Source organism: Adiantum capillus-veneris, chromosome 22 (assembly GCF_014529385.1).
Source record: "Adiantum capillus-veneris isolate H3 chromosome 22, ASM1452938v2, whole genome shotgun sequence".
NCBI lineage: Eukaryota > Viridiplantae > Streptophyta > Polypodiopsida > Polypodiales > Pteridaceae > Adiantum > Adiantum capillus-veneris.
The window spans coordinates 74019783-74045925 of NC_140952.1; the positions used below are offsets into that span (position 1 = coordinate 74019783).

The following is a 26143-nucleotide window of genomic DNA, read 5'->3' on the forward strand; positions in this document are numbered from 1 at the left end:
AATGTCCAGCATATGGGCACATTCGGGTCGACTTTCCTCAACTTATTCAAGGATGTACTACATTTGAGGAGCTTCTCTCAAGAACACATCCCTCTCCAGTAGCACTAGGCATCTATCTTGCCAAAGTGCTAGAACATCACACCACACTCACAAACAAGATCACCACACAATCATGACACGCCCCCTCCTTCACATGGGAAGGGGGGAGTCTCATATGTGAGATTTTGGGTCCCATGGGTCATTCTGGCCCCCCGAGGACGTAAATACATCATCATCATCATCATCTCTCTCTCTCTCTCTCTCTCTCTCTCTCTCTCTCTCTCTCTCAAAAGAAAGAAAGAAAGAAAGGGAGCGTTAAAGATATGTATCAACTTACAATCATAATTAACCCATCCTATTCGTTGGTTTTCCAAATCATAGACAACAAGCTGGTCCTTCAAAATTATATCTGCATACATACCAATCAATTATGAGTACTATTTGAGTGGATAATTACAAATCATCGAACAAAAATCTATGAAGGCATGAAAAAAATTCATGCTTACAGGACAAACAAACAAACAAGTTTATGTAAACAAAAGATAGCTTTTCTGTAAACAACCATTGAGATTTCTCATCTTCCAGTTCCTTATGATGTGTGCAATCATATGAACCGCGATCAATAATACCTCACATTGATCCCATAAAATGCAGAGTTTGAGAGCAAAGTGCCCCTCTGACTTTACCTTTAGTGGGGTATCTTGCACATGCCGTCTCTAGACAACATCGAGGCTGTTAAGAGCAGACAAAGTTTTGCATCCGTAGGTGCTGTTTGGAGCACGACTTGAGCCCCACAGAAAGGAGGTGGGGGAAAACGGTAGGAGTTAATCAGTAGCTTGCTGGATTGGTCCATCTATTTGACCAATAACCAGCGTGCATAACATACCTTGTGCCCCCCCCCCCCCCCCCCCCCCTTCCCCGGGGCTGGCGCACCAGTGAGAGCCACTTTGTGTGACCTAATACACAGCCTCTACAATGGTTCCAACGTAGTATGTTCAGGATGCAACTTAGAAACAAACGCCTCTCTCAGGACCAAACAAGCGGGTCTTTTCTTGACAATGTGCAGCGGCTCCGCGCGATAGAAAAGATAGCCTTCTTATTGGCTCTTTCCTCTTCCAACATCAGCAGAGGTAAACCAGAGTGATCTTGCATGTGTTGAGTGCAAGGATGCAATTCCCTCAATACACAGGCCCCAATACCAGGAGTGTTGTAGCTCACATTAGTGAACGCATTCTGTTACATAATCAAACAACATCTCTTATATGACGTACATGGCTGTTTTTCAAACAGGAAAGTGGTAAGGCTGCACTTCCAAAGATAGCAGCATACAATTGTTACTTCATGTGTGTGATTACTCATGAAAGATGGTCTCATTATATATACCAAAACCAAGATTGGTGGTTTCTAGCATCCAAGATCATGCAAAGCACATGCCAATTATTCTCCTAGCAATTGCAACTCATAGTGCACGGAAGACAAGGAATCCAATGGAAGCTATACACAATGCAAAAACATATATTGCAGCAAAAAGGAATACTCAACATGCAAATCCCAGTCTAAAAAATGCAGGCCTGTGCTTGAGAAAATCTTTTACACGAGCACCCCATAATCAACAATTTGATCGCATCGTGAACAAATTTGCAATTTTTGTAGTTTTACTTGAACACTAGAATCAAAAACCGTGGAGTCAGTTGGTGTTCTTGATCACGCAAAAAAATACAGACATGAATAAGCGTAGTCTAAAAATATCAAGAATCTTTGTAAAGGTGGAGGCTGTTCCCCATAAGAGCATATAGAAACACATACCCAGCCAAAAATTAAGGCAAAAGATCAAATAGTGACTCTGTCTAATCAGTCCAAAACTTACAAGAAAAGTGAGCAGTTTCTATTTTTCCTGCTACAAGTATCTGTAGTATATGTAGGCTGAGCTTAGTGATGGGTCACAGTATCTGTAGATGGGGCTGAAGTGGCCTCCTTTGGGGTAGGTTAAATGGAGACCACAAAGCATACAAAGGACTCAACAGCTTGCAGCCACTCAAGGAGTTCATGATCATCTGCACCCTCAAGTGGCAGGTCTTGCATTGCAGAGGATACGATAGTTGTTATGAAATTTAGGATCCACCCCAGTTTCTAGCTTGATACTGTATCAGTTGCATTGAAGATCCGGGTGCCAATATCCACATAGCATCATTTTGCCAATCATGTAGGTACCTAGTGTGCCTCAACCATAGTCAACCAATCAAAAGGGGAACAACCTTGGGAAGTGACACCACCATAAACTCGAGTCGGAACATAAACCTGGCGAGGGACCTTTGCTACAGCTTGAGTGGCATGGACCATCCTCTAGCCGGCGAACCTCACCGTGAAGGTGCCAGCTTGGTGGGTTGTACTCCCAAGTTGAGCATGGTGGAATGTCGCATCAGATTGATTCCAAACCCTCCATCCACAATCACTCCTGAGAGATTCTTTCCAAGAACTTAGACTGTAAGGCGGGGACTTCAATATTCAACAAGAGGTGCAGAGGGATAGGTCACCATATACACTGTTGCAGGCTGGATAGGTAGATGTCTGCACTCTAAGAGATAAGGAGTGAATGACTGCCAATGCATCACTCCGGAATGTAGCATCTAGACGGAGAAGATCATAGAGAAAAACTTGTTGGTATGACCCCTTAAGTATCTACACTGCTGATAATGCCCTATCTTCGAAAGTGGTCAACTGAGCTGCTCGGAGCTTAGGCAGAATCTTCTCTAACCATTTAGCAATCACATGCAAACCACGCTAATCTTTTCATGGATGTCTTGATCTAACCATTTAGCAATCACATGCAAACCATGCTAATCTTTTCACGGATGTCTTGATCTAAAAAATCTTGCTACTATCAGATTCATATCTTTCATTTCACATTTCAATCAAGAAAATCATGCCCATGACCATCCCCACAAGACAGTACATCCACATAGCATGCAGTTCACAAAATCACACTTATATCACACTGAACACCGTGTTTCAATCATTCAATCTAGCCATCTCATTCCGTCCAGAACTCTTGATGCACCTAGATCACTGTGCAACCATCTCATTCTTCCCGCATTTGATGCACTCACAACAGTATCCACTCATCTCATCCAGATAGACATCTTGATGCACTAGAATCTTATTCACTTCACATTCACTTAGGCATCACATCTAGATACTCACTGATCTCTAATAGATGTCTATATGCACAAAGTTCAAACCACATTCATTCTTCATTCACTTAGCCATCACATCCAGATCTCGCTAACCTCTGACGGATGTCTAGATGCACTAAGTTCTAATCATTCACCAAACAAAATGTTGCATACATTCATCTTTCTCTACATGTCTCTAACAATACATACATGAAAGAGCACATGTTTTTCAGTTCATTCAGGGAAATTTCCAATTAACTGCACAGTCCATAAAGTCATTCCGCAAAATACTGTCAACACGTCAATACCCTAAAATCTCAAAGAGAAATTAATGACTTTATTCAATCTAGGCAATTTGTGACGAGTGGCTCCCATCTTGCGCAGTCCGCACCGCACCAGATTCAATAGGTTGATTCATCAATAACTTTTGGCATAGACACTGCTAATGACCCAAAAGCTTCAAGGTACATCTCTCTTTGAAGAGAATATGCGAGGTTCTCCTCCTCCATCCACTTTGCATCAAGGGCCAAAAAGTACCCTTCACCAAATTATCCGCTGGACCTAGCTTACCTTTCTCTTCTTTTCTTGTGCCTTTTGACCTATTGGTAGCCATGATGGCTTCCTTGTTCTTGGCATCTCAATCTGGAGTTGAGGAATTCCCTGATCTACCAGCTAATTCCCTTCCTTTCTTTCCTTGTGCCCTCGGACCTGTGAGTAGCCTCACTACCCTCCCCTGTCCATTGGCACGTCCGTCTCAATCCTCAGAACCCTGAGATGCACTATCATATGTTCCCCTTTCTTCTCCGGAGTCCTCTGATGAACTTTCATTTGGTTCCCTTACTTCATCGGGACCCTCGAATGCACTACCATCTGATTCTCTTACTGCTCCAGAATCCTGTGATGAGCTGTCATTCGGTTCTCCTGATTCATCACTAGAAGACTCTTGCCCAGTTGAGATGGATACTATCCTATCCGTGGGATACGTCAATAAGCATGCATGCATTCCAAATCCTTGCTAAGCATGTCCCATAAGTCTATGAATAGAATCAGACTTCTGTTCCAGACAATACTCTCGAATCTTTTTTGGCAAACCACCCCAACTCAATCTGGTCCCTCAAAGTAATCTTCCGAAACAAAGACACTGGCAAATAAGTATCCCAAAACCTCGGGTAATGGTCATCCAATGTATCTTTTTTAGTCATTCTCAAATGATGCCAAGCAATAATGACATCTCTTTGATATTTGTCTCAAACCAAAGTTGACGTAAAAATTTTCTTGAATTTTACCCACATCGTAGGTGCTTCTCTGCGTAACAACAAAGTAGACCACCATGTCTGTGCAGTTCCTTTCAAGTAAGATGCCGCCCTTCGCACCTTGGAGTGTTTCGTGAACCAGCCTCCAGAGAAGGCGACGTTAAATTGCTGTATAAACTCAAGAGCTCGATGGGTGTCCTGCTAGCCTAAAAACGTTGTTAGCGTCCAAACGAGAAGGAAAATGAATGCCCCTATAGCCTTGCGCGAGCTACACCGTCGTAACGAAGAACTATTGCACGACCAAAAACACCTGTGGTAAACACCTATAGAGATTTATGAAAAACCCTCCAAGCATGGAACACACTCAAAATCAAAAGAAACAAAAGACATCATGACGAAGCTCGTCTCGTGGAGACGTCCGTAGAGTATCCATAGGTAAAAAACAGAGAAGAAGCGAAGAAGTTATGGCCGCTCGAACATGGAGGTGTCCTTTTTCTTACTCAAAAATGAGCTCTCTGGAAGTTTTTGCAGGTCTGCAGAGAATTGCAGCTATTAAAAAGGGGGGATTTTTTGGCTCTTATCCCAAGGATTTTCTCTCTCCTCTTAGCTGACATGGTTCTGTCCTTGGGCACCTTTTAATTGATCCAATTTTGGCCTTTTTTGGGTGAAAAATGACTTGGTGGTGAACCTTTGACCAAGGAATGGGGTGGGGGTAAGTGTCCGATGACCAAAAAAAGTGGCAAGGCGCGTGGGCAGCTGGTGTGGATTGAAAATTTCGCCATCCCCTTCCCCATGAGCCCACGATCCCCCATAGCCAAGCCTTGAGAGAGCTTCTCTCACCTTTGATACACCATAATGGGCTCCCAAAGTGCCCTATGTACCCTCCACTTTCCCCTTTCCTCTTCCCATGTGGGATTACTTCCATGCCACATGGCAACTCTCCCCAAGCTTCCCAACTTCCCCAAAAATTCCCAGCTTCTCCCAAAGCATGAGAGGACTTCTCGAACAATTTTCCTTAGGGCATACCTTGCTGCTCCAGTCATCGAATGACGCACCGTAACACACGGCTCGAAGCCCATCACCTCAGCTATTTCCAGAAATATAAACTTCAACATTTCTAATCTTAGACCCCCAAGTTGGCCTAGTTGCCCTTCTCCCATGCACCTGCAATCACCTTCTAAGTTGGGACGCCCGCTTCTGATGCTCATAACTCATGATGTACAAGTTCGATTCACAAGCTATAAAGCATGGCTGAAAATACTTATTAAAAACCATATTTTGAAGTCTCGAACAACCCAAAACATCAGCATTCAAGCTTGGCAAAATCACACCTTTGTACATGAATTTTTACAAAGCCACTTCCAAAACTCGTAGGGCTATGTACACATATATACACGAGGCTAGTGGGCAAGCTTTTTAGCATGAATTAGTGACTTTATCCTCATCCAAAAAATGCATGGCATAGCTTGCCAAACCTCCCTAGCCTGCTTAGTCATTCATGACAAGCAGAGGTTCCTAGGGTGAACAACTGCTGCATTTCATCTCCAAAAACCTCATCTACATCCTCAGAGGTCTACGCATTGTCTCCCTCCATTGATAACATCTCATCTGTCACAATTGTCATCAAACGTGCCAAGTATTTCTTCAATCGATAACCATTAACACGATATTTATGTTGTACACCACTCAACTCAGCCAACTGATATGTGTCATTATCAAATTTATTCACAACAGTAAAAGACCCTTCCTATTTAATTTGAAACTTCTTTTGAAAGGTATTGTCCAGCTTACTATTGTATCAAACACCAAATCACCCTTTTCAATTTTCTTGTCCTCCACGCATTCATTGGCTTTTACCTGAGCCTTCTTTGATACTTCCTCATAGTAGCTCAAAGCTAAAATCTGTCCAATTGTAGACATTGTAAATCCAACAACCTTTTCTGCCAGGCATTTGCTTGCTCTTCATCTCCAAATGACAACAATTTGAGTGCAGAAATTTCCACTTCAATTGGCAATAAAGCTTCCTTGCCATAGATCAAGTGGTAAGGAGCAATCTTGTGCTCGTTTTGATAGCAGTTCTATAGGCCCATAATGCACATGCCAACTCTGAATCCCAAGTCTTCCCATGTGTCTGAGTCATCTTTGTTAAGATCCTTACCAACTCTCCATTGAATCTCTCATTGAGACCATTGCATTGTGGATAATAAGGAGAACTGTACCTATGTTGTATATTGAGCTCTTTGCACAAGAAATCAAACAACTCTCCTCTAAATCCTAGTCCTCTATTAGAAAGTAGCTCCAGGGGTACGCCAAATTTGCAGCATATATGGTCATAAACAAATTTCCCCATCTTCTTACTAGTAATCTGTTTAACAGCCTTGGCTTCTGCCCATCGTGACAAATAATCCACTGCTGTCAAAATATAAGCATTTATTTTGCTAGTCATAGGTAGGGGTCCAATAGCATCATGCCCCCATTCTTCAAACACATCAAAAGCTAAAATTGTATGTCGCAATTCTGGCTTCAAAATTCTCTTTCCCATCTTCTGGCAAGGCAAACACGACTTGCACCAGTGATTAACATCCCGCTGAATGCTTGGCCATACATAGCCTTCTTGCAAAATTTTATGCAACATGATCTTCATGGCAAAATGGCCTCCACAAGATCCCTCATGATTTTCTTCCAAAATTTTGTAAATTTCCTACTTCCAGGGCACACGACGCAAAACCAAATCACTTCCTTTCATGTAAAGCACGTCTTCAAGCATTTTGTAATTCCTGGCTTTTCTTATAAATGCATACTTTTTGGAAGATGCTAAACCTTTAGGTAGGACACCTGTCAACACAAAATCCACTTCCTTTGATCACACTTCCCTCCCATGATATAAAAGGGCATTTGCCTTTAGCACAAACACACAAGTGATCATTTCTTGGGCAGCATCATGACCTTCTTCATTTTGAGACCTCTCAATATGCTGAAAAGTCCATGCTTCAAATCTTTTGAGCAACGCTTTCACTTGGAAGCATATATTTAACCTTCTGTATGAAAGTGGCCAACTGTCTGGTATCTTTTGGAGATGACAGCAACAACAAAGCCTCCACTTTCTTTGGAGTGACCACTACAAGGCTCACCCATTCACTATTATCAACAAGCAGAATGGACCCTGCATCCAATAGTTTATCCACTTCTTCTTTTAAAGCATTCATCTGTTCCTTACCCATCCTTCTTAATTTCTGCCGTATTGGGTTTGCCCTTCAACTAGCTCGATCTTCACACGATCCCCAACAAAACCCCTTATTTCCTGGTATGAAGTGATGAAAAGATTTGGAAACCTGTCCACCATTGCTAAGTACTCCCTTCTTTCTCCTTGTGTCAAATCAGTACTTAGCATATTTTGAATTAACTCTTTCTTCATTGACAATTCCTGTTTTGGTTGCATCAACTCTCCAAGTTGCTCTAAACGGCTTGAAGCATTTATATTCCCTGATAATTGTAGCACTTCACTAACTTCTCTCTATTCCTCGTCCAACAACAAAAATGACACTTCACCCTCATCACTGGAACTCGAAGGAGTGCTACTTTCTGAGTCTTCAGAACTATCATCGCTGGTAGTTTCGGATTCATCATTCTCACTCACATCTTCAAGTGCCATAGGCTGTTTGGTAGTCATATCAAACACTCTCTTTTTACCCTTCTTGCCATGCACACCGATTGTGCCCTTGCCCCAATCTTGCACGGCACAAACAGCTCTCAACCAAGGTCATCCCAGAATGAGAGGAAAGGCTCCCAGACCAATTGGCATAACATGAAAGTTCACCATAACCTTCACGTTAAAGACTTGGACTTCCAAATTCTTGATCATTCCCAAACATTTCACTTTGGCATGGTTGGCTAGTCGAATCCGAAACCCAGAGCTTCCGCATGTAATGAGACCCAGTCTCTCGACACATGACTGTGTGATCACACAAACTTGAGCACCTCTATCAATGTAGCATGCCCACACCTTTGTGCCAAGCGTTCACCACAGGACAGATGTCGGGTAACTCTCTACAGACAACACTCTGACTTGTCCATGCTTCGGCTCTTTCTTTGAATTCACTAATGACTTCCATTGCCTTTTAAGTTTGGGCACCATACTCATCAACCGTCCAAAAGTACAATCTACTTTCCTCCCAATCAGGTCTTCCTTTAAACTGTAAGCTGTTTGGCCTTCTCCCAAAGGCAAATCTGCCACTTTAAATCATCTACGAGGTTTTCTTTTCCTCTTGGCTTTCGTATCTTCACCCTCCTTCTCCTTCCCTTTCTTTCTGCTAGGCCCTAGCGCGGCATAACCTTCCCTCTCTCTTTTGCCTACTGGCAACACATCTGCGTCTTTCTTTTCACCCGCACAATACCCACATGACCACCAAAGGTTGAGGCTTGATTTTCCTTCCCTCTCTTTTGCCTACGGGCAACACATCTGCGTCTTTCTTTTCACCCGCACAATACCCACATGACCACCAAAGGTTGAGGCTTGATTTTCCTGTTTAGTACCTTGATCTCCCCGTATATCCAACGCATAATCATTAGCCCTGTTAGCAATCTGTTGAGGAAGTGAAAACATATCACCTCCCATCCTTGTTGGCTTTGAACAATAAGTGTTAATATGACCAAGTTCATCGCAATTATAACAAGTGGGGATGAACCTCCTCTCCGGCTCAAAACCGCCTTGTCCAGGACCAGCATTCGCATTAGGCTGAGCTTCACATGCCTGAGCCATTCCTCTACCACATCCACGACCACGACCACCTCCTCCAAGAACACTAATCGTAATTCTTGCATCATGGTCATCATGTCTTGCATATTTCGTTGTAACTGTTCGATATTAGCAGCCCTTTGAACAGGTTGGCTCCAGCTTTTGCCTGACTCTCCTCCTTTTGGCCACGATTATTTGTATAGGGACCGCTTTTCCATATTCATTAAGTCTTTGAGTCTTCCATTCTTTCTCTCTGGTGATACTGACTGCCTCCTCGAAGGTGACGGGTCTTTTTAGCTGGACTTTGAACTTCAGGCTTTCTTTTAGGTTTGCCACAAAACGGTTCTTCTTTAACATGGATGGAGGGATCTCATTTCCCAAAGCCCGAGCCCATTTATCCCATAAACGAGTGAACAGCATGACAAAATCATCAACACTTTGATTAGCCCTCTGAGTGTACCCCAGAATTTCATGCCAAACTTCATCAGGTACTTCGATGGATCGGTATTGTGGCAGGAAAGCTTACTTCACACGATTGTAGTCCAAAACAACCCCTGGATTTTGGGCCTGTATCAACTCCTCAAAATTGTGTAACCAAACTTTTGCCTCATCCTATAAACTATATTGCAACAGCCGCAACAATATAGCTTGGTCTAGTATATTGCCCAATAAGCAATTAACTTCCAACTTTTCAATAAACGTCTGTGCATTTTCATTAGGTAATCCATGAAACTGTGGGAACTCGTCTGCCATGTTTGATTGCCACAAAAACACTTACATGTGACGTCGAAAACTCAAGGGATGTCGATGGATCGCTCCAGTACCTAATCCACCTCACACTGGGTAACCCGGCCCCTAGTGCTTGGCTTCACAAAACCTCACGACCCTCCAAAAGCTGCAATCCAGTTATACAACCGCCTCAAGTGTTGTCCACAATTTGCACATACATAGGCGTTTGTCCATAAGGACCCACATTCCTTTTATATTCACTGCCTGCAGAATAGACATATTTCACAGGAATTGGAGCATAGGAGCACTTGCTCCTCCATGGGGGCACCAAAACGATGTTAGCGTGCAAACAAGAAGAAAAACGAGATTCTCTATAGCCTTGCACACACCACACCGTCGGAAGGAAACACCATAAAGCTGCGGAAAACACCTATGTCGAACACCTTTAAAGTAGGGTGAGAAACAGTCCTAACCCGAACCATGATTAAAATTGATGAAACCCAAGACCATAAAGATGAAGCTCGTGTCGTGTAGACCTCCGTAGAGTATCCATATGCTTGATTTCGACAACAAACGAGAGAGTTACAAGCTTTTGAAGTTGGGGTATCTCTCAAAAGCTCCAAAAACGCCAATCTCTGTTAGGAAAAAGGGTGTGCAATGAATTGCAGCTATTAAAAGGGGATTTTTTTTAATCTTATCCCAAGAGATTTTCTCTCTCCTCTTAGCCGACATGGTTCTCTCCTTGGGCACCTTTTAATTGGTTTAATTTTGGCCTTTTTTGGGTCAAAAATGAGCTGTCGGTGACCATTTGACCAAGGAATGGGGTGGGGGCAAGTGTCCGGGGACCAAAAAAGTGGTCAGGCGCCTGTCTAGGCAATGGGAACTCAAAATGGGCGCCCCCTCTCTCCCCCAACACCCACGAGCCTCCACAAGCAAGGCAAGGAAGCACCATTAGCCCCTTTGATACAACCTTAGGAGGTACCCACTCCCCCCCTTATACCCTCCAATTTCCACTTGCTCCCCCCCATGTGGGATTACTCCATTGCCACTTGGCACCATCCCCCCACCTCCCACCTCCCCACTTAGGTCTATAAATTTTTTGTTTTGCTTCCCACTCCGAGCAATCCTGGCGGAGGTGTGGTGGGTGACTCCGAGCACCGAATGCGACGCTGTAAAGCCCAGCTCGGAGCTTATCACTTCGGCCATTTCTAGAAATCTTTGACCACACCTTTTCTAATTAAATCTACCAAGTCGGCCCACTTGCCTTCCCTTGCATGCATCCGCACCCACTTTCTAAGTAGGGAACCGCCCATTTCAAATGCATGTAACTCGTGATGCATGAGTCCGATTCACCGGCTATCAAACACGATTGAAAATACTCATTGAAAACCACCTTTTAGAAGTTTGACCGACCCAAAACTCTTGCAAATGACTAAGCAGAACCAAGCTTTATACATGAATTCTACAAGAGCACTCTGAGAACTCAAAGCATTATGTACATCTATGTACTCGAGGCTAGTGAGCAAGCTTTTTAGCATGAATCGGTGACTTCATTTTCATCCAAAAAATGCCTGACAACGCAAGTAGAAAACGTGGTTTAGCCGCCTTTTTAGGAGTTTGCCAACCATCTTCAGGGTCAACTAGTTTTGCTTTACCCTTAGTGTTAGTCTTCATGTTAGACTGAGCATTTGCTAGAATCTTATGTTTGTCTTTATCCTGCTGAGGTTGCAGGTTTCCATTGGAATCTCCCCTTTTGTCTTCATAGACGAAGAAGAGGGAGAAACATCCTTATTTCCAACAATAGGAGAAGGCGGCAGTTTCAACAAAGGCTCTGGACATTCAGATTGCATATGTCCAAATTTACCACAATCGAAACATGCACCTGCAAATTTCCCCCATTTGAGTTTAAAAGGCCTTGTGCCCACATAGGATCCCCATAATTGACCATAATTCCAATAGGTGTAGGTTTTTCTATATGCCAAAGCATAGAAAAACGATCGGAATTGGTGGGACACATGCCCTTACCTAACTGAGCTGCCAAGAGAGGTAGGACATGTTTCCATGTACGTGGAAATCCCACTATTTCCACCCAACCTGCATACCTGTGGCGGATCAAACTTTGGTAATCCGTAGTTAATACATGTGTCATTTGCATATTGAAAAACATAGGCGACATTTCTAACAATTGCGAGCGAGCGTCCATATCTGCTAACAAGACTTCATAAAAGCCTCTCGCTCCAAAATATACTCCTCTGACAGCTTGTCTTTTAAGCAAAAAATCAATTCCTTGACCTGCATCTTGTGCAGAGGGCATTTTACCTGCAAAAAAACAAGATAACAGCATTTAAAGCAAATTGCGCAACCGGATCCATAAGTTCCTATATTGGAATGACAATTTCAGTGGTAGGTTCTTGACCTTCCCAGGTATTCTGGGCATCCGCAAAATCCTCAGAGAGACATTCCTTGATGATATTTTCCGCATCCATCGCAGGAGAAATCCACCTGTTTCTTGCGTTTGTATATTGCTTCTTCTGCCATAAGGAGAGCACTCCACTACCACACCCTAACCAAGGAGGAAGAAAAAGATCCTAGGATAAGCCGCAGGAGAAGAAACCGACTCTGATTACCAGCTCGCCCTCGCAAACTTAGAGATTCTTTTTTTGGTTTTTTTAATTCCTCTATCTCTGTACAGGAGCTACCAAAAAATTTACAAGTATCTGTAGATGTCGTACATCAAACTGGCACAGCACCTTCCACAGCTCTGTACAATTTCCACACTGTCTGTTACAACAGACCAAACCCTGCACACCAAATCTGAGACGAGGCCGAAGAAGAGAACGCACATAATAGGGCTGCCCTACTGCTGCTAAAACCTGCTGAATCGAGGACACAATCACTGAACCCTCACCCCACACGCTCTGCAGCAGAAACCCACACACACACACTTTTTTTTTAAAAATCTTGATTGAATCTACAAATGGGAAACCTCCAATCGAGGAAAACCCACTACAAATAAGAGGTACAAAAGACGAAGCACCGTGGTACTCCAAAACTAGAAACAATCAAAGTAAATCCTATAAGCTTCGAGAGAGATGTCTCCCGCATCACACACACACACTTTTTTTTTTTGTAAATCTGCTTTGATTACTTTACAAGTGGGAAACCTCAAAACGAGGAAAACCCACGAAAAGAAAGGGATACAAAAATCTTAGCACTAAAAGGTTCCGAAAGCTAGAAACAGTCAAAGTAAATCCTGTAGGCATCAAGAGTGATGTCTCCAACATCATGAGCAAAATGTAGTGCTTCACCAAGAGATGATTTGAAATAGTGGAAGGGGTCAACATAGGTGCCATGGAACATTAAGGAGTTCCGATGGTGCCAGATAGTCCACAGGGTCCAAAATCTGACCCAAGTGAAGAACACGGCAAACTGAGAATGCGATGGCCGAAGCACTCCAAAAAGCCAAAAGCGTCTATGAAAAGAGCCGGAAGGAAAACGCAGTCAAAGAGCAGTCGACACTTGCCGAATTAAGGCTCGGGAGTGGCGACAACGCCATAGCAAGTGTGGCACGGTCTCCTCAGCTTCAAGGCATCTGGGGCAGTGGAGAGGTGCAATATGCCGAGTATGCAACACACTGCCAACAGGTAGAGCTCCCACCAAGCAGCGCCACAAGAAAACCCGTTCCTTCAAAGGTAGATGACTCTGCCAAATACGAGACATTGTGTGTTGCCACCACAAGGATGACTCGGAGAGCAACCACAACCGATTACCATGATGCACAATCCATATATCAGACTGAAGGATGGCATATACACTGCCAGCTGAGATGCAATCCAATTTAGCCGTAGCCAGCTTCCAATCAGAGAAGCGAGAGTCCACATCCAAAGGAGGAATGGGTGAGTAATCAGCAAGCATCCTTTGAATTCTCCGCCAAAGAGAAGAATAGTGAGGACCCAACCGAAAGCGGGACACTCCATCAGCGAACGAAATAACATAACCCGAGCCATCCAGCACCTGATGCACCTGACAGATTCCTTTTTGGGCAAAAAAATATGCTTGGCGAGGAGACCGCTGAACCAAAGTGAAAGCGAAGGCCCTGCTCCAATGCAGACTCTCCAAACGAAGAGAATTACCTACAGCTGATGGTCGACCATTCCAAGCCAAATGCGAAGTGACAACTTTCCAATCAACAATGAGAGAAGAAGTAAAGGGACATCCAGGAATGTGTCCTTCAAGCTTCCCAAAAACAACATCCCAATAAGTCGGTTGCCAATGACCAAAAGCTGGGGTGACAATGTGCGTACACAAATGTGTGACCATGAGAGTCCAGGGTTGCTGTTGCTCCACCAAGACAGGCAACAGCATAGCTTTCCGGGCCAAAATATGACGTCGCAAGTCCAAAATATTTAACCCTCCAAGCCGCTTGGGAGAACATAGCTTGTCCATAGAGAGAAGCCGAAGACCCTTCTTGGTAGACGAGGTCCGTCAAAAATGCTCTAAAATATTGCACATGAGGGATTGCAAGCGCAACCGAGGCCAGGATAACAAAGGCAAGTAAAACTGCACATAAGCCACAAGGATGCATTGGACAATCCTGAGACGTACATGAAGTGGCCACGTGGACAGTTTCCAATAATTTAACTTGGAATGTAGACGTTGGAGCACCCAATCCAGTTTTTGCATAGCCGATACATTCCAACCCAACGGATAACCCAAATGACGAACCAAAACATATGGAGGACCAATCTCCCCAGGCCATAATATCCGAGGCCATAATATCCGATGCAAGTCACACTCCTTCAGAGGCAATAGCTTGGATTTACCAAAGTTAACTTTGAGACCCGCCGCCAATCCAAACAAGTCAAGAGTATGCATAATTTGCTATACATCCTCATAGTGGTTACGAGGCATAAACAAAGAGTCATCTGCATAAGCCTGACCAGAAAATTGCCGTCCCGAAGGTAAAGATAGGCCATGTAGCCTGCCACTGGAAGTCAAGGAATCCAAATACATAAACAAGGGATGAGTGGCAATCGCATAGAGCATAGCACTCAAAGGGCAGCCTTGTCTCACCGACCGTCCCAAAGGCCGAGATTCTGTAAGAAATCCATCCAGCAAACCCGCAGAAGTGCTATGTGCATACAAGAACAGCACGACACGGGATATCCTAGGCCCAAATCCCAAGTGTTGCATGGTGCCCGCAATATAATCCCAAAGCACAGTATCAAAGGCCTTTTCAATGTCAACCTGCATGACCAATACATCCTGTCGAGTGTATTTTGTATATTCCATACCAATGATGACATTCGCGAGGTTATGACGTCGTGGAATGAAGCCGTATTGAGATTGATGCAAGCCTTCATGCAAAAAGCACTTGAGTCGGTTAGCTAGCATTTTGGCCATTAATTTATACACCACAGGCATAAGTGTAATAGGCCGCCAATGAGAGAATTCTTCGCACAATGCATGCTTAGGTATCAGCTTGAGCAAACCTTCTTTCCAAGAGGAGGGCAATTCCTGTTGTTCCCAGGCTGTATTCATCATGAACAACAGAGGCATCTTCAAATAATCCCATAAGGACAAGAAAAATTCCACAGAGAGGCCATCCCAACCAAGAGCCCTCCATCGACCCAAATCAAGCAAGCTGGCGTGCAATTTCGGCTCAAGGAAAACAGCCTCCAAGTCTTGAGCCTACCGCATCGAGAGGATGGGAGTAACATGGGATAGAAACATGCGACGCGCGCGACAAGTAGCGCTCGTGGGAGAAGAAGGGGCCTCAAAAATCTTGCCATAATGAGAATGTAAGGCGAGTGCTAGCTCTTGTAAAGTAGAGGTCCATTCCCCTGACGGTAATTTAACTCTTCGTATAGCTTGAGACTGCCTGGAGTGATGCAAATGCCGGAAAAATTGTTTAGAAGAACAGCCTTTATCTGCAAAAGCTTGTTGTCGAGCTCAAGTTTGCAATTTGGCCAATTTCCTCTCATCATTGTGCCGTAACACAACGCGAGCAGAAAACAACTCAGTCGCTTGAGGGTCAGTAAGAGAAGAATGATTCGCCAAGTGCATTAGTCTGCTACAAGCATCCTTCGCCTGAGTAACCTGTTCCCTGCATTGTGACAAATAATCCCTGCCATAATCCTGGATAACACATTGAACACGCATAACAAAGCGGAACCAGGCTATGTCCATATCAACATACATCTGGGAGATCAAAGGCGGGATAATATCCACAATCATAGCCCGAAAAGGCTCATGCTTGAGATAAGCATTATTGACATGCAATAGCCTCTTCTTGGGCAGGCGATCATTGGCATCAAAAGAGCCAAAACGAAGCTTCAAGCATACAGGAAAATGATCCGAAAGACACATAGCATAATCAATCTTCAACTCGCAAACAAAGTTATCATATTGTTGCATGTGGAAAAGATACCAGCGATCAAGCCGAGCGCGATACATAAATTGAGCATTATGTTGAAAAGTGAATCCTGGATCAGTAGCATGCGATAGGGGCCACAAGTCAAGTCCATTACATGTCATCATAAATTGATCCCACGATTGCCGTTCCGTATGAAGCATGTGAGAATGCCCAGTAGTATTATCTGCATGGTTAGGTGCATTATTAAAGTCCCCACAAAGAAATACATTAGAACGCCAACAATAAGAGGAGATAGCGCTCCACAACCGTGCCCTATCTGCAGAAGCTGTGTATGCATATAAGCCTCCAAATTCAAAAACTTCTCCATTAACAATACATTGGATGACCATCCATCTCCCAACTGGGTCATTAAAAACCAAGGTCGGGAAGAGTTCGTGTCGAACAAGTATAAGCACACCAGAATAGCCGGCCGAGCCTGCATAAGCTATCCAGTAGCCTGCAAGGTAAGAGGTCTGTCCTGCAAATTGATGCTGGTTATGCTCCTGAAGAACCACAATATCTGCTTGACATGTATGTACATAGTGCCACGTTAACCGCCACTTGTCGTGATTGCATAACCCACGCACATTATAGGAGATGCACTTCAAAGAACTATGCATTCTGATATGGTATATACAGTGGGCGAGGAAATGAGAAAATGGGAAAAAACTCAAGTGCCGGTGCCCATCGACACATCCTCCCCGGCTGCAATCACCTGAGGAGGTGGGTCAAGACCTGGACTTGGAACATTGAAAGTAAAAGCACCTTGCGATGAAGAGGCTTCGCCTGTAACAACTTCCTTATAAGAACGGACCACCTTGTCCTAGGCTTCAGCCAAAGACGTGTTGTCATTACAAGGGAGCTTTTTTTGAGCAACATTCTTCAAAGGGGGCACATAATTACGAGAAGATGCTGAAATACGGGCTGTAGCAGCTTTAACGGGTTACTTGGGCAACATCCAAGCTTGGGATGTTGAAGCCAATTCTTTGCCTTTGTCTTTAATATTCGGAGAGGCAGAAAGTGAAGACAATTGGAGTTGTTTCCCCTTGCCTTTATTCACCCCTGCTGTAGAAGAGGAGGTTGAAACACCTTTGGTTTGAACGTCAGCAGAAGATTTCGAATTTGAGTGGGGTTGAGGAGTAGGAACAGCAGAAGGTGGTGGTTGCAGGTTGGGTTCCGGACATTCAGACCGCATGTGGCCGAATTTGCCACATCGGAAACAAGAGTTTGCAAACTTGCCCGACTTAAGCTTAAATGGACGCTTGCCAACCACTGCATCCCCAGAATCGATGGAAATACCTCCTGGTGTGGGGATATCTGTGTCCCACAGAATACAAAAACGGTTTGTATTTGCGTCCAGCTTCGGAGGGTAAATGACTTTGCCCAACTGAGCAGCAAGCAAAGGAAGAAAGTGACGCCAGGTGCGAGGAAAATCGACCACCTCAACCCAAACAGGACACTTGTGACGAATGAGACTTTGATAGTCCTTGGTGAGAGCCAAGGGCAGTACATGAGTCATCTGCGTATTGAAGAAAAGAGGAGACATTTCAAGCAAAGCGTCCCGAGCATCCATGTCGGCCAACAAGACTTCATAGAACCCGCGCGCGCCGAAGTAAACCCCTCGGACTGCTTGCCGTTTGAGCAGGAAATCAACCCATTGGCCTACATTCTTCCCGGGAAAAAAAGAATCACCGCGTTGAGCACATATTGAGCAACGGGATCCATAAGCTCCTGTATAGGAATGCGCACTTCCATGTCAGGAGCGGATCCTTCCCAGGCTTGGCAAGCATCCTCGAAATCCTCATGCAAACATTCTTTGATAAGGCTTGAAGCATCCATATCCGAAGATTCCATGGCCTTCCGGCGCTTGTATATACACTGCTCGGCCGAATCCATGTGAAACTCCCACACACACACAGACTTTTTTTTGAGTTTTTGGATATTTGACTGCTATAACACCGACAGACACACACAAGCTGGCTGTACAGGAACCTGCTGCTTGAAAACTTTAATCAAACTGAAAAACCTAAAGATGTACAGAACCTGCGTCGGAAGCAAGCTGTCAAAGCAAAGCCTGAACTGCAGATGCCGCAGAGTTGAGGGAGGCCGCAGGGAATTCTCTGGTGGGACACCGCGCGCACACCCAAGCTGCCAGTTCCGAGACCTTCACGCTTTGCTGTTCCACTGTGAATCCCTAACTCGCTGCTGCTTGACTGTGAAACCCTATCTTGCTGTTGAAACCCTAACACTGCTGCCCGACTGTCAAGGCGCTGACACAGCAGGCGTCAACCCACACACACGCACGCGCGCGCACACACACACACATCTTAAAGAAAAATCAACAGCAAAGTAAAAACTAGACAAATATTCAAAATGAAATTTGCTTCACTTGTAATCCAAATCATAGAGTTGCAAAGCATTAAACCTCCAAGTATTGTGAGCAATCCACCACTAACTGTTGTGCCAGCACTGATGGGATGCCAGCCAATGCACCAAAGCTGAACATTCACCTAAGCCGTAAAACAAGGATATTTGTCTGGTCAAAAAAGGGTCCATTAACATTGAAGGGAGAATAAATGCAAGCTCAAGTTGGAAGAGACATGCTCTTATGTCATTATAAAGAAGAAATTTTACAGCAATCTTACATCTGCTTGTTGAATAAGATAGTGCTTGGCTGTCAGAGTCATATCTGCACCCTCAAAATGGAGTGTTACAAGAGGGAAGGCATCATCAACACTACCAAAAAAGAAGCAAAACAGAAATTAGCTTTTTCACTGAACGGCTATGATACACAAATTGGTACTTCTGTCGTGTTTGTAATTTGTAAACACTCCCAAAGCATCTCACTCAACTTCTGGAGGACACCTTGAATTTGCAACTATTAGTACTATCGATTTAAGAACTTGGCATGACTACACCTGTACAATTATGCTGAAGTTTTTAATTTCTCTAGGCACGCACATGAGCGCACACACATCTAACAATAGTATCAAAAATCCAATAATCAGAAGTTGATCTCAAACCCAACATGTACAATTATGCTAAAGTTTCTAATTTCTCTAGGCACACACGCAGCGCGCGCACACGCACACCCTAACAATGAGAGCCACACTTGTATCAAATAATCAGAAGTTGATCTCAAACCTGCCCGTGTAAATGAAGCATGGGGTTCCCTCAGACATTAGGCGAGCCCCAATGGGAGCTTCTTTGATTATCTGAACAAAAGGTTCAGAAGGCTCGTAATCTTTTGACAGCCAAAGAACATAAAGCCGTTTTTTTTTTTTTTAATGGAAAGAGCACCTACAGTATTAATAAAGGATGTGTAAACTGGTTCCATAAGGTATGCAAGTGTCGTCCCACTGTCAAAAATAGTTCCTTGTAGATCACTAGTTTCATAAGCTGAAGAATCAGCAATCAATGGGCTGCCACCTACAGATATCCCTCTTAAGTTGACATTGTAATGTGGCCTGTAAACAAAGACAACAAAGAACTCTTACGAGTACATTTTGATTGACAAGAGAACAACAGTTGCATTATTGTTCATAGCTGCTGTGTAAAACACACAAACACACTTCTTTTAAGTGATGCTGACATAAGACAAGGAAAAGCCCACCTCAAATATCAAGCTTGAATTAAAATCCCAGTTGACATAGGACACAATATACACCGGGAAATGTTAAAGTGGAGAACATCATGGAGTAGGAGGCACAGAGAGGGATGAGGAGGCCCACCCACCGTAAAAGGCAGGCCTTTGCAGAGGCCAAGGAGATGGGAATATATGACTTCTTTATGAGCATGGACATTCCTATCTCATGGCGGAGCTTCAGAGAGCCTCGGACAGTGACACCTATTGAGAAACCACAGGTCTGGCATGCATATGCAGAAAGCCTGTACGACCTATGGATGTAAATTGGAGCCATCAAGGGGTAGCCTCTACAGTTCCCTGCCATTCTCCATCATGTCTCAGGCAGACACCGCCACCTAATTGAAGGGGAGTACCACCTAGCGGGGTTGCGGTGAGGACGCAATAGCTCTAAGAGCCATGGATCATGTAACCAACCAGAAAGTGTTACATGCCTAGCAATGCTACTATAGAAAGAGGAGAAAGAGAGAAATAAACGAAATGAAATGGTCTTCAAAAGGCCAAAATGGCCTATGAGACCAAACTGTTACAAAATTGTGAATCTGATACAATGTCTGGGTACAAGAGACTAGAACAAAAATACTACTACTACTAGAATCCATCCTCATCTGCACTCTGGATGTCGAGAGACTATGGCTCGAATCCTTTGCTCTGTAGTCTCCGTCAATATTATGTAGCCCCTCTCCTAAATCGTGGCCGTCTAGATCTCCGTAGCTCCAGTGGTAGATGAGAGTGCCAGTAGTGGTCGAATGAGTGTGGGCGGAGCTTTGCAGTGATGGCTGCTCCTCAGGCTGTCCCATATCTAGTGAAAAGAAATCTGTAATCCGTCTCTGGGATTGTCTCTCTCTAGCTCTCCCCAGTAAAGTGTCTCTATGTTTGTGTAACTCAAGTAGATATAGCCCAAGACATCTCTGATCCTCATAACTCGTGACCCTAGAGAAAGGACCAAAACCCTCTCTGAATAAGCAGTGGAAACGGCCCCAAATCTCATAGTACACTGTCCAATGACATGTGTAATGTAGCTCTGTCTCTGGCTCTAGCTGGCATAAGCGGCATATCCTGTTGTCTGCTGGTATCCCTCTCAATCTACCAGTCTCAATCTCCAGCTGATGTGAGGATGTGCGTATCCGACTAATGGCACACCGCAAACCATGAGACATGTGTGCTTCCATGTAGCTGGGTCGATTCACAAACCCATCTCCTGTGAGGTGGAGAAGATGCTCTCTATAGAAAGCCATCTTCGTGCCCAACTCCTATGGCGGCTCTATCCATGTCCTGGTATCCAGCTGGATCGGGTCCTAACGAATGAGTCTAGTAATCTCCACCCGTGTAAGAGACATCGAGGGTGCCTGAAGAGAGTACTAGAAAGAGGGCAGCCGATCCATGGTGAAGCCATGCATCTGAAACCATGATGTCATCCGTGCATACCAGCATGAAGTGTCCCCCTGAAGAGCTAATTGTCTGGAAGACTCAAGGGCCAGTCTAGAATATCTGTCTCTAGTAGTATCCCACAAGCTGTGCACAAAGGAGACTGATCTGGTAAGCGCCTCAATCTCCATAGGAGGAGCAGCTAGCTTTGCTCGAATGATAGCGTGGGGTACGGAGGCCTTGGCTCTGATCAGTCGAGAGATCATAGATACCAAGGGCCTCTACATACGTCTCCAACCATCTTGGCTTACAGAAGGTCTCCATACATGCACCACATACAACATAGCTGAGGCTACTAAAGTATCAAAGAGCCATAACTTTGTCTGAGGTTCCTGGAACTGAATCTCAAAACACATCCTCTCCAAGCCTCCCAAGGCAGCATAAGCTCTAGTCAGTCTAATCTCTGCTGCTCTCCCCATAGAAAACCTCGGCCCAGTGAAGACAACCCCTAGGTAAGTGTATGCATTTGTATACTCTACAATCTCCATACCATAAGTCGGTGCTGATCTCCCGATCCACTGTGGTGTGGTGTTAAATACCATAACCTTGGTTTTACCAAGGTTTACAAACAATCCACTATTCTCTGCAAAACTGTGTAATGCATCCAACTGTTGCTGCATATCCTCCGGTGAGTCAAAGATCAACACAATATCATCAGCATATAACAACAATGGGATCCACGTCCCTTCCAGCTAGGCACCTCTATCACCCTCTCCGTCAATGTAATCAAACACCTCATCAACATACATACCAAATAGAGTAGGAGACAATGGGCAACCCTGTTTCACCCCAATGGTGGAGTGAACTAAATCAGATATCCCCTCTTGGGTGCGTACATGTCCCATCACTGATCTGTATAGAGCCATAATCCCCCAAATCAACACTATGGGCACCCCCATCTCCTGCAGTCTGCGCATCAATCAAGCTCTCGGCACCATGTCAAATGCTTTGCGGAAATCCACAAAGCTACAATAAGACCGTCTCCCATGTGCATATTGGCCCCACACATCAGGAGAAGTAATCACTGGGGGAGGGGAGTGCTCATGAAAGAATCGCCATGCCTCTCCTGATCTCTACTCAAGAACAGTTGATACAAGTCTCGCTCCATCTGGGCCAAATAAGCTCGTTTCTTCCGTCGCACAAGGCGCCGCGAAGCAATCCGAGACTGTAAGTGATGACTCCTAAAAGAAGATCTCTCTGGAGCTGGGCTCTCATCTCTCTGCACTCTGCATCATACCAACTATTCTAGGGCATGCTCCCAGAATGTCGCCTCCGACCCGGCTGAGTGTGTGGGTATACCTCTGATGCTGCACCATGCAGTGTCTCAGTCAGTAAAGTGGTACACTCCTCCACTGAGAGACCAGGACTAGCTGTGCATAGACGGCTATAGATCTCCTCTGTATAAACCGAGCTAGTCTCTGGTGTTTATGTATAACGGGTATGTGACCTGCCTCCTGATGTCTACGCTGTACTATACTAAAATGAAACGGACAATGTCAAACGAGTGTGATCCATTGCTACACCCTCTGGTCTGCTGGCTCCCACTATGAAATCCTGAATACAAGGAATAAAGCTCCGATGTGCCATAACATAGTCCATTGTACTGGCCCCATATCTATTTAGAAAGCATGTGAAACCGGCTGCTCCAGGAAATCATTGTAAGCCATCAAGTATGGCTAACCCATGTGTGGTCATCTCTGTGAGGTATCTCCCATACTCCGTCTGCTCTCTATCATGTGAGCATCTGTCAAGCCCCAAGTCACCCACAGCCAACTCTCTAAGGATCTCATCTAAAGTGTCGTAGAAGACTGTCTGAGAGTTGCTAGTTCGGCGTTCAAGCATTGAAGTCCCCTAGGAGGATGATCTCACAATCCCTAGAAAACTCCCATATATTGATAGCCGTTTTTTCGGCTCTTTGTAATTGCCACAATGAGTTACCTCACCCTACCAAAATCACCCAAACACTGTGGCTATCCCTACCATTTCGCTGTACATAGGCGTGCGTGAGTCACGGGACTTTTCCCATATCTTCTTAAAAACCCTCAGCTAGCTAGTCACTAGGTAGGCTAGGTGAGCCAAAATAAAAAATAAAAAAAATAAAAAAATAAAAGTATATTATGGCCTCTTTGTGTGTAAATATTTCATTGTATATATGGCCTAAATATATGGATTTTTTATAATTATTTTGGTATTTTATTTAAATATTTCTACTTAGGTGTGTGTTTTATTAAACCTATGTACACCTTCTTTCATCCTCTTACACCATAATTTTATTTTTTGCCAATATGTACATACTCTAACCTCATATTTTTCCTTTATACAAATCACTCCCACATTTTCACCCTCACCTTCGTGAAAACAAAAAATTGATTTCTACTCATTGGTTACTTTTATTATATTATTTACTTGCATACATTTTTCTCTTTCACCCAAAATAATTCAAGGAGGGACCATATCATATGATTCCAATATCTTTCCATATCCATAACTCCTCCATATTTTTATTATTATTTTTACTCATTATTATAACACCATGTGCTCATTGAGCTAAAGTCCATGAATAGTCCATACACTAGTCCCACCATGTATATATTTCTTATTTCACCAATAATCCTCCTCCATGCATGGGTCAAGGGCAACTTGAATGCTTTGTATTATAATATGACAAAGGAGGGGCTCACTTTTGGATGCATTGTACAAATTCAACAAAGGAGGGGACCACTAAAAGACTTTTGCAGGCCTAAAAAACAGGCTTTTTGGTGAGAATTTTGACACCTATCTCCACTCCGAATTTGGAGCGGTGGTCAAAAGAGAAAATGTAGCCCACGCTCTGAATAATCACCCCAAATTTTTTCATGATTTTTGGAGCTACCAGCTGTGAGCTATGATTTTTTTAGTGGACCCCAGTTTTCCCATGCTATGCAGCCACACTCTCTCTTCCACTTTATCATTTTCCTCTTTCACACACACTTCTCCACTCATCATCCCCATCTCTCTCACCACTCCTCTCTGCACACTACTCACCTTCTCCTCAACCTTGAAGAATAAGAGAAACCATGGTGAACTCATACCTCCCACACACAATTCCATTCCAAAATTGACCACCTAGTCTCATTTTTCCTCCTCCAAATTACCCATATCTATCAAAAAACCACAAAATTCAGCCTCTTCTCTTAAAAGACAGCATCATGGTGGTTGATTACTCAGCTTCAATTACCTTGTCTCTCAAGGAAGGTCAAGAGTGGAGAAAAAATGTACCGTCAAAGCTAGTGGACCGTCAACAAGCGTCAAAATTGGCCCTACTCAAAACACTTGGAGCATCAACCTTGTAAGAAATCCACCTTTTCTTACCTCTTAAGAGTTTTTTCTTCCTTATTTGTATCCTACATGGATACTCCCATTGTAAATATTCAATTCCATTTGTAAATTAATACTAACTCTACTAACACTAACCCACTATGAAAAGTCCTATCACCTCCATTTCTCTCCTCTCTCTTTCCCCACCAACTTCTTGATAATTCCAAGCAAAAGAAATTAGATAAATTGCTGAAAATCTAACCCAACCATGGTTAGAGGAGTAACCCTAGCCTTCAAAATTGCTATAAAAGGAGGGTGTAGCTAGCATAAAAGGGGGAAGCCATAAGCAAGAGCACTATGCTATAGCTTGAGAAGCCAAGCTCAACCTCTCTAGAAGGAGCTCTTGAGTGGAAGCTCATTGTCTTATGCATGTGCATGTGTTGTAATAGGGGATTAGCAAGGGAAATCTATGCCATTGTAAGAGAGAGAGTGATCATTCAATTGAGAGTAGGAAATCTATCATTTCTCCTACTAGTGTAAGCCCAACATTCGCTGAATCAAGGAGGGTGGATTTGGACTAATCTTGGATATTTTGTCTCCTTTCCAACGTGAAGTAATGGACAACAATGATGCGTAAGTGTCTTGGTTTTTTTTAAGTTCTTGATAGCTTGTCTCTGGTGTTGTCATCAATCTAGCCATAAATCCCACATACTGTAAGAGGGCGACAGGGTGGAGAGGACTCCCCTGGCCTTAAGACAGTGATTGGGGTGGCTTTTCTAGTGATGTGTTGTGGTGAAATTTACGCAAGCTATGTTGAACAAGTACTAATCTCACTTTGATTTGTCATGACAGATTTGTAAGAAGGTATTAATGCAACAAGCACCCCCTCCCCCTTTCTCTCTCTTTCGTAAATATATAGTTATGTTTGCTTGATCATTGCCGATACGTTTCAAAGCAGCCCGAGCACTCTCTCTCTCTCTCTCTCTCTCTCTCTCTCTCTCTCTCTCTCTCTCTCTCTCTCTCTCTCTCTCTCTCTCTCGTGTTTTAGTGTGTGAGAGTATTCCATTGGTGTTAGGGTTAGTGTAAATTCCTTGTTTGTTTGTGGGTTGCTCTAACGATTCTCCTCTTTTGCGTCCTAGTTCGCTCTTAAACTAGGTGGTGCCCCTTGTGTAGTTGGGATTTGGCGGTGGGTTTGTTGTTTTGGTTTGTGTTGTGTTGTGCCCCAGCCCCATTGAGCAGCACGGGAGCCTTGAAGGGTGTCTAGAGGCCACTCTTCTTGTTGCCCGCCCCGGACCGCCTCAATATCATCATCTAGTATAGAGAAAGGCGACTGTCCTCTGGGTGCAGCATATAATGACGTACTGGGGGGGCGGAAGTAACATATGGCAATGTATAGAAATCGGCATGTGTCAGCTCTCAGCCTCACCCACA

The 26143-nt window shown here is 44.0% G+C and overlaps 1 protein-coding gene across 10 annotated transcripts in view; it reads right to left on the reverse strand.

The window, feature by feature from the left end:
* The window catches only part of LOC147429592 (aspartic proteinase 36-like), a 136060-nt gene that overhangs the window by 37818 nt on the left and 72099 nt on the right, over positions 1 to 26143 (reverse strand). For 8 of the 10 annotated variants that reach the window (XM_086495845.1, XM_086495846.1, XM_086495843.1 and 5 more), the window contains 5 exons: positions 19649 to 19811; positions 19489 to 19559; positions 18990 to 19080; positions 18770 to 18854; positions 377 to 448 (listed from right to left, as the gene is read on the reverse strand). In XM_086495845.1, coding sequence (XP_086351971.1) covers positions 377 to 448; positions 18770 to 18854; positions 18990 to 19080; positions 19489 to 19559; positions 19649 to 19811 — 482 coding nt within the window. Of the gene's footprint in view, positions 1 to 376; positions 449 to 18387; positions 18615 to 18769; positions 18881 to 18989; positions 19081 to 19488; positions 19560 to 19648; positions 19812 to 26143 lie in introns of those variants that run through there. The other 2 variants (XR_015185889.1, XR_015185890.1) reach the window with 2 other exon arrangements.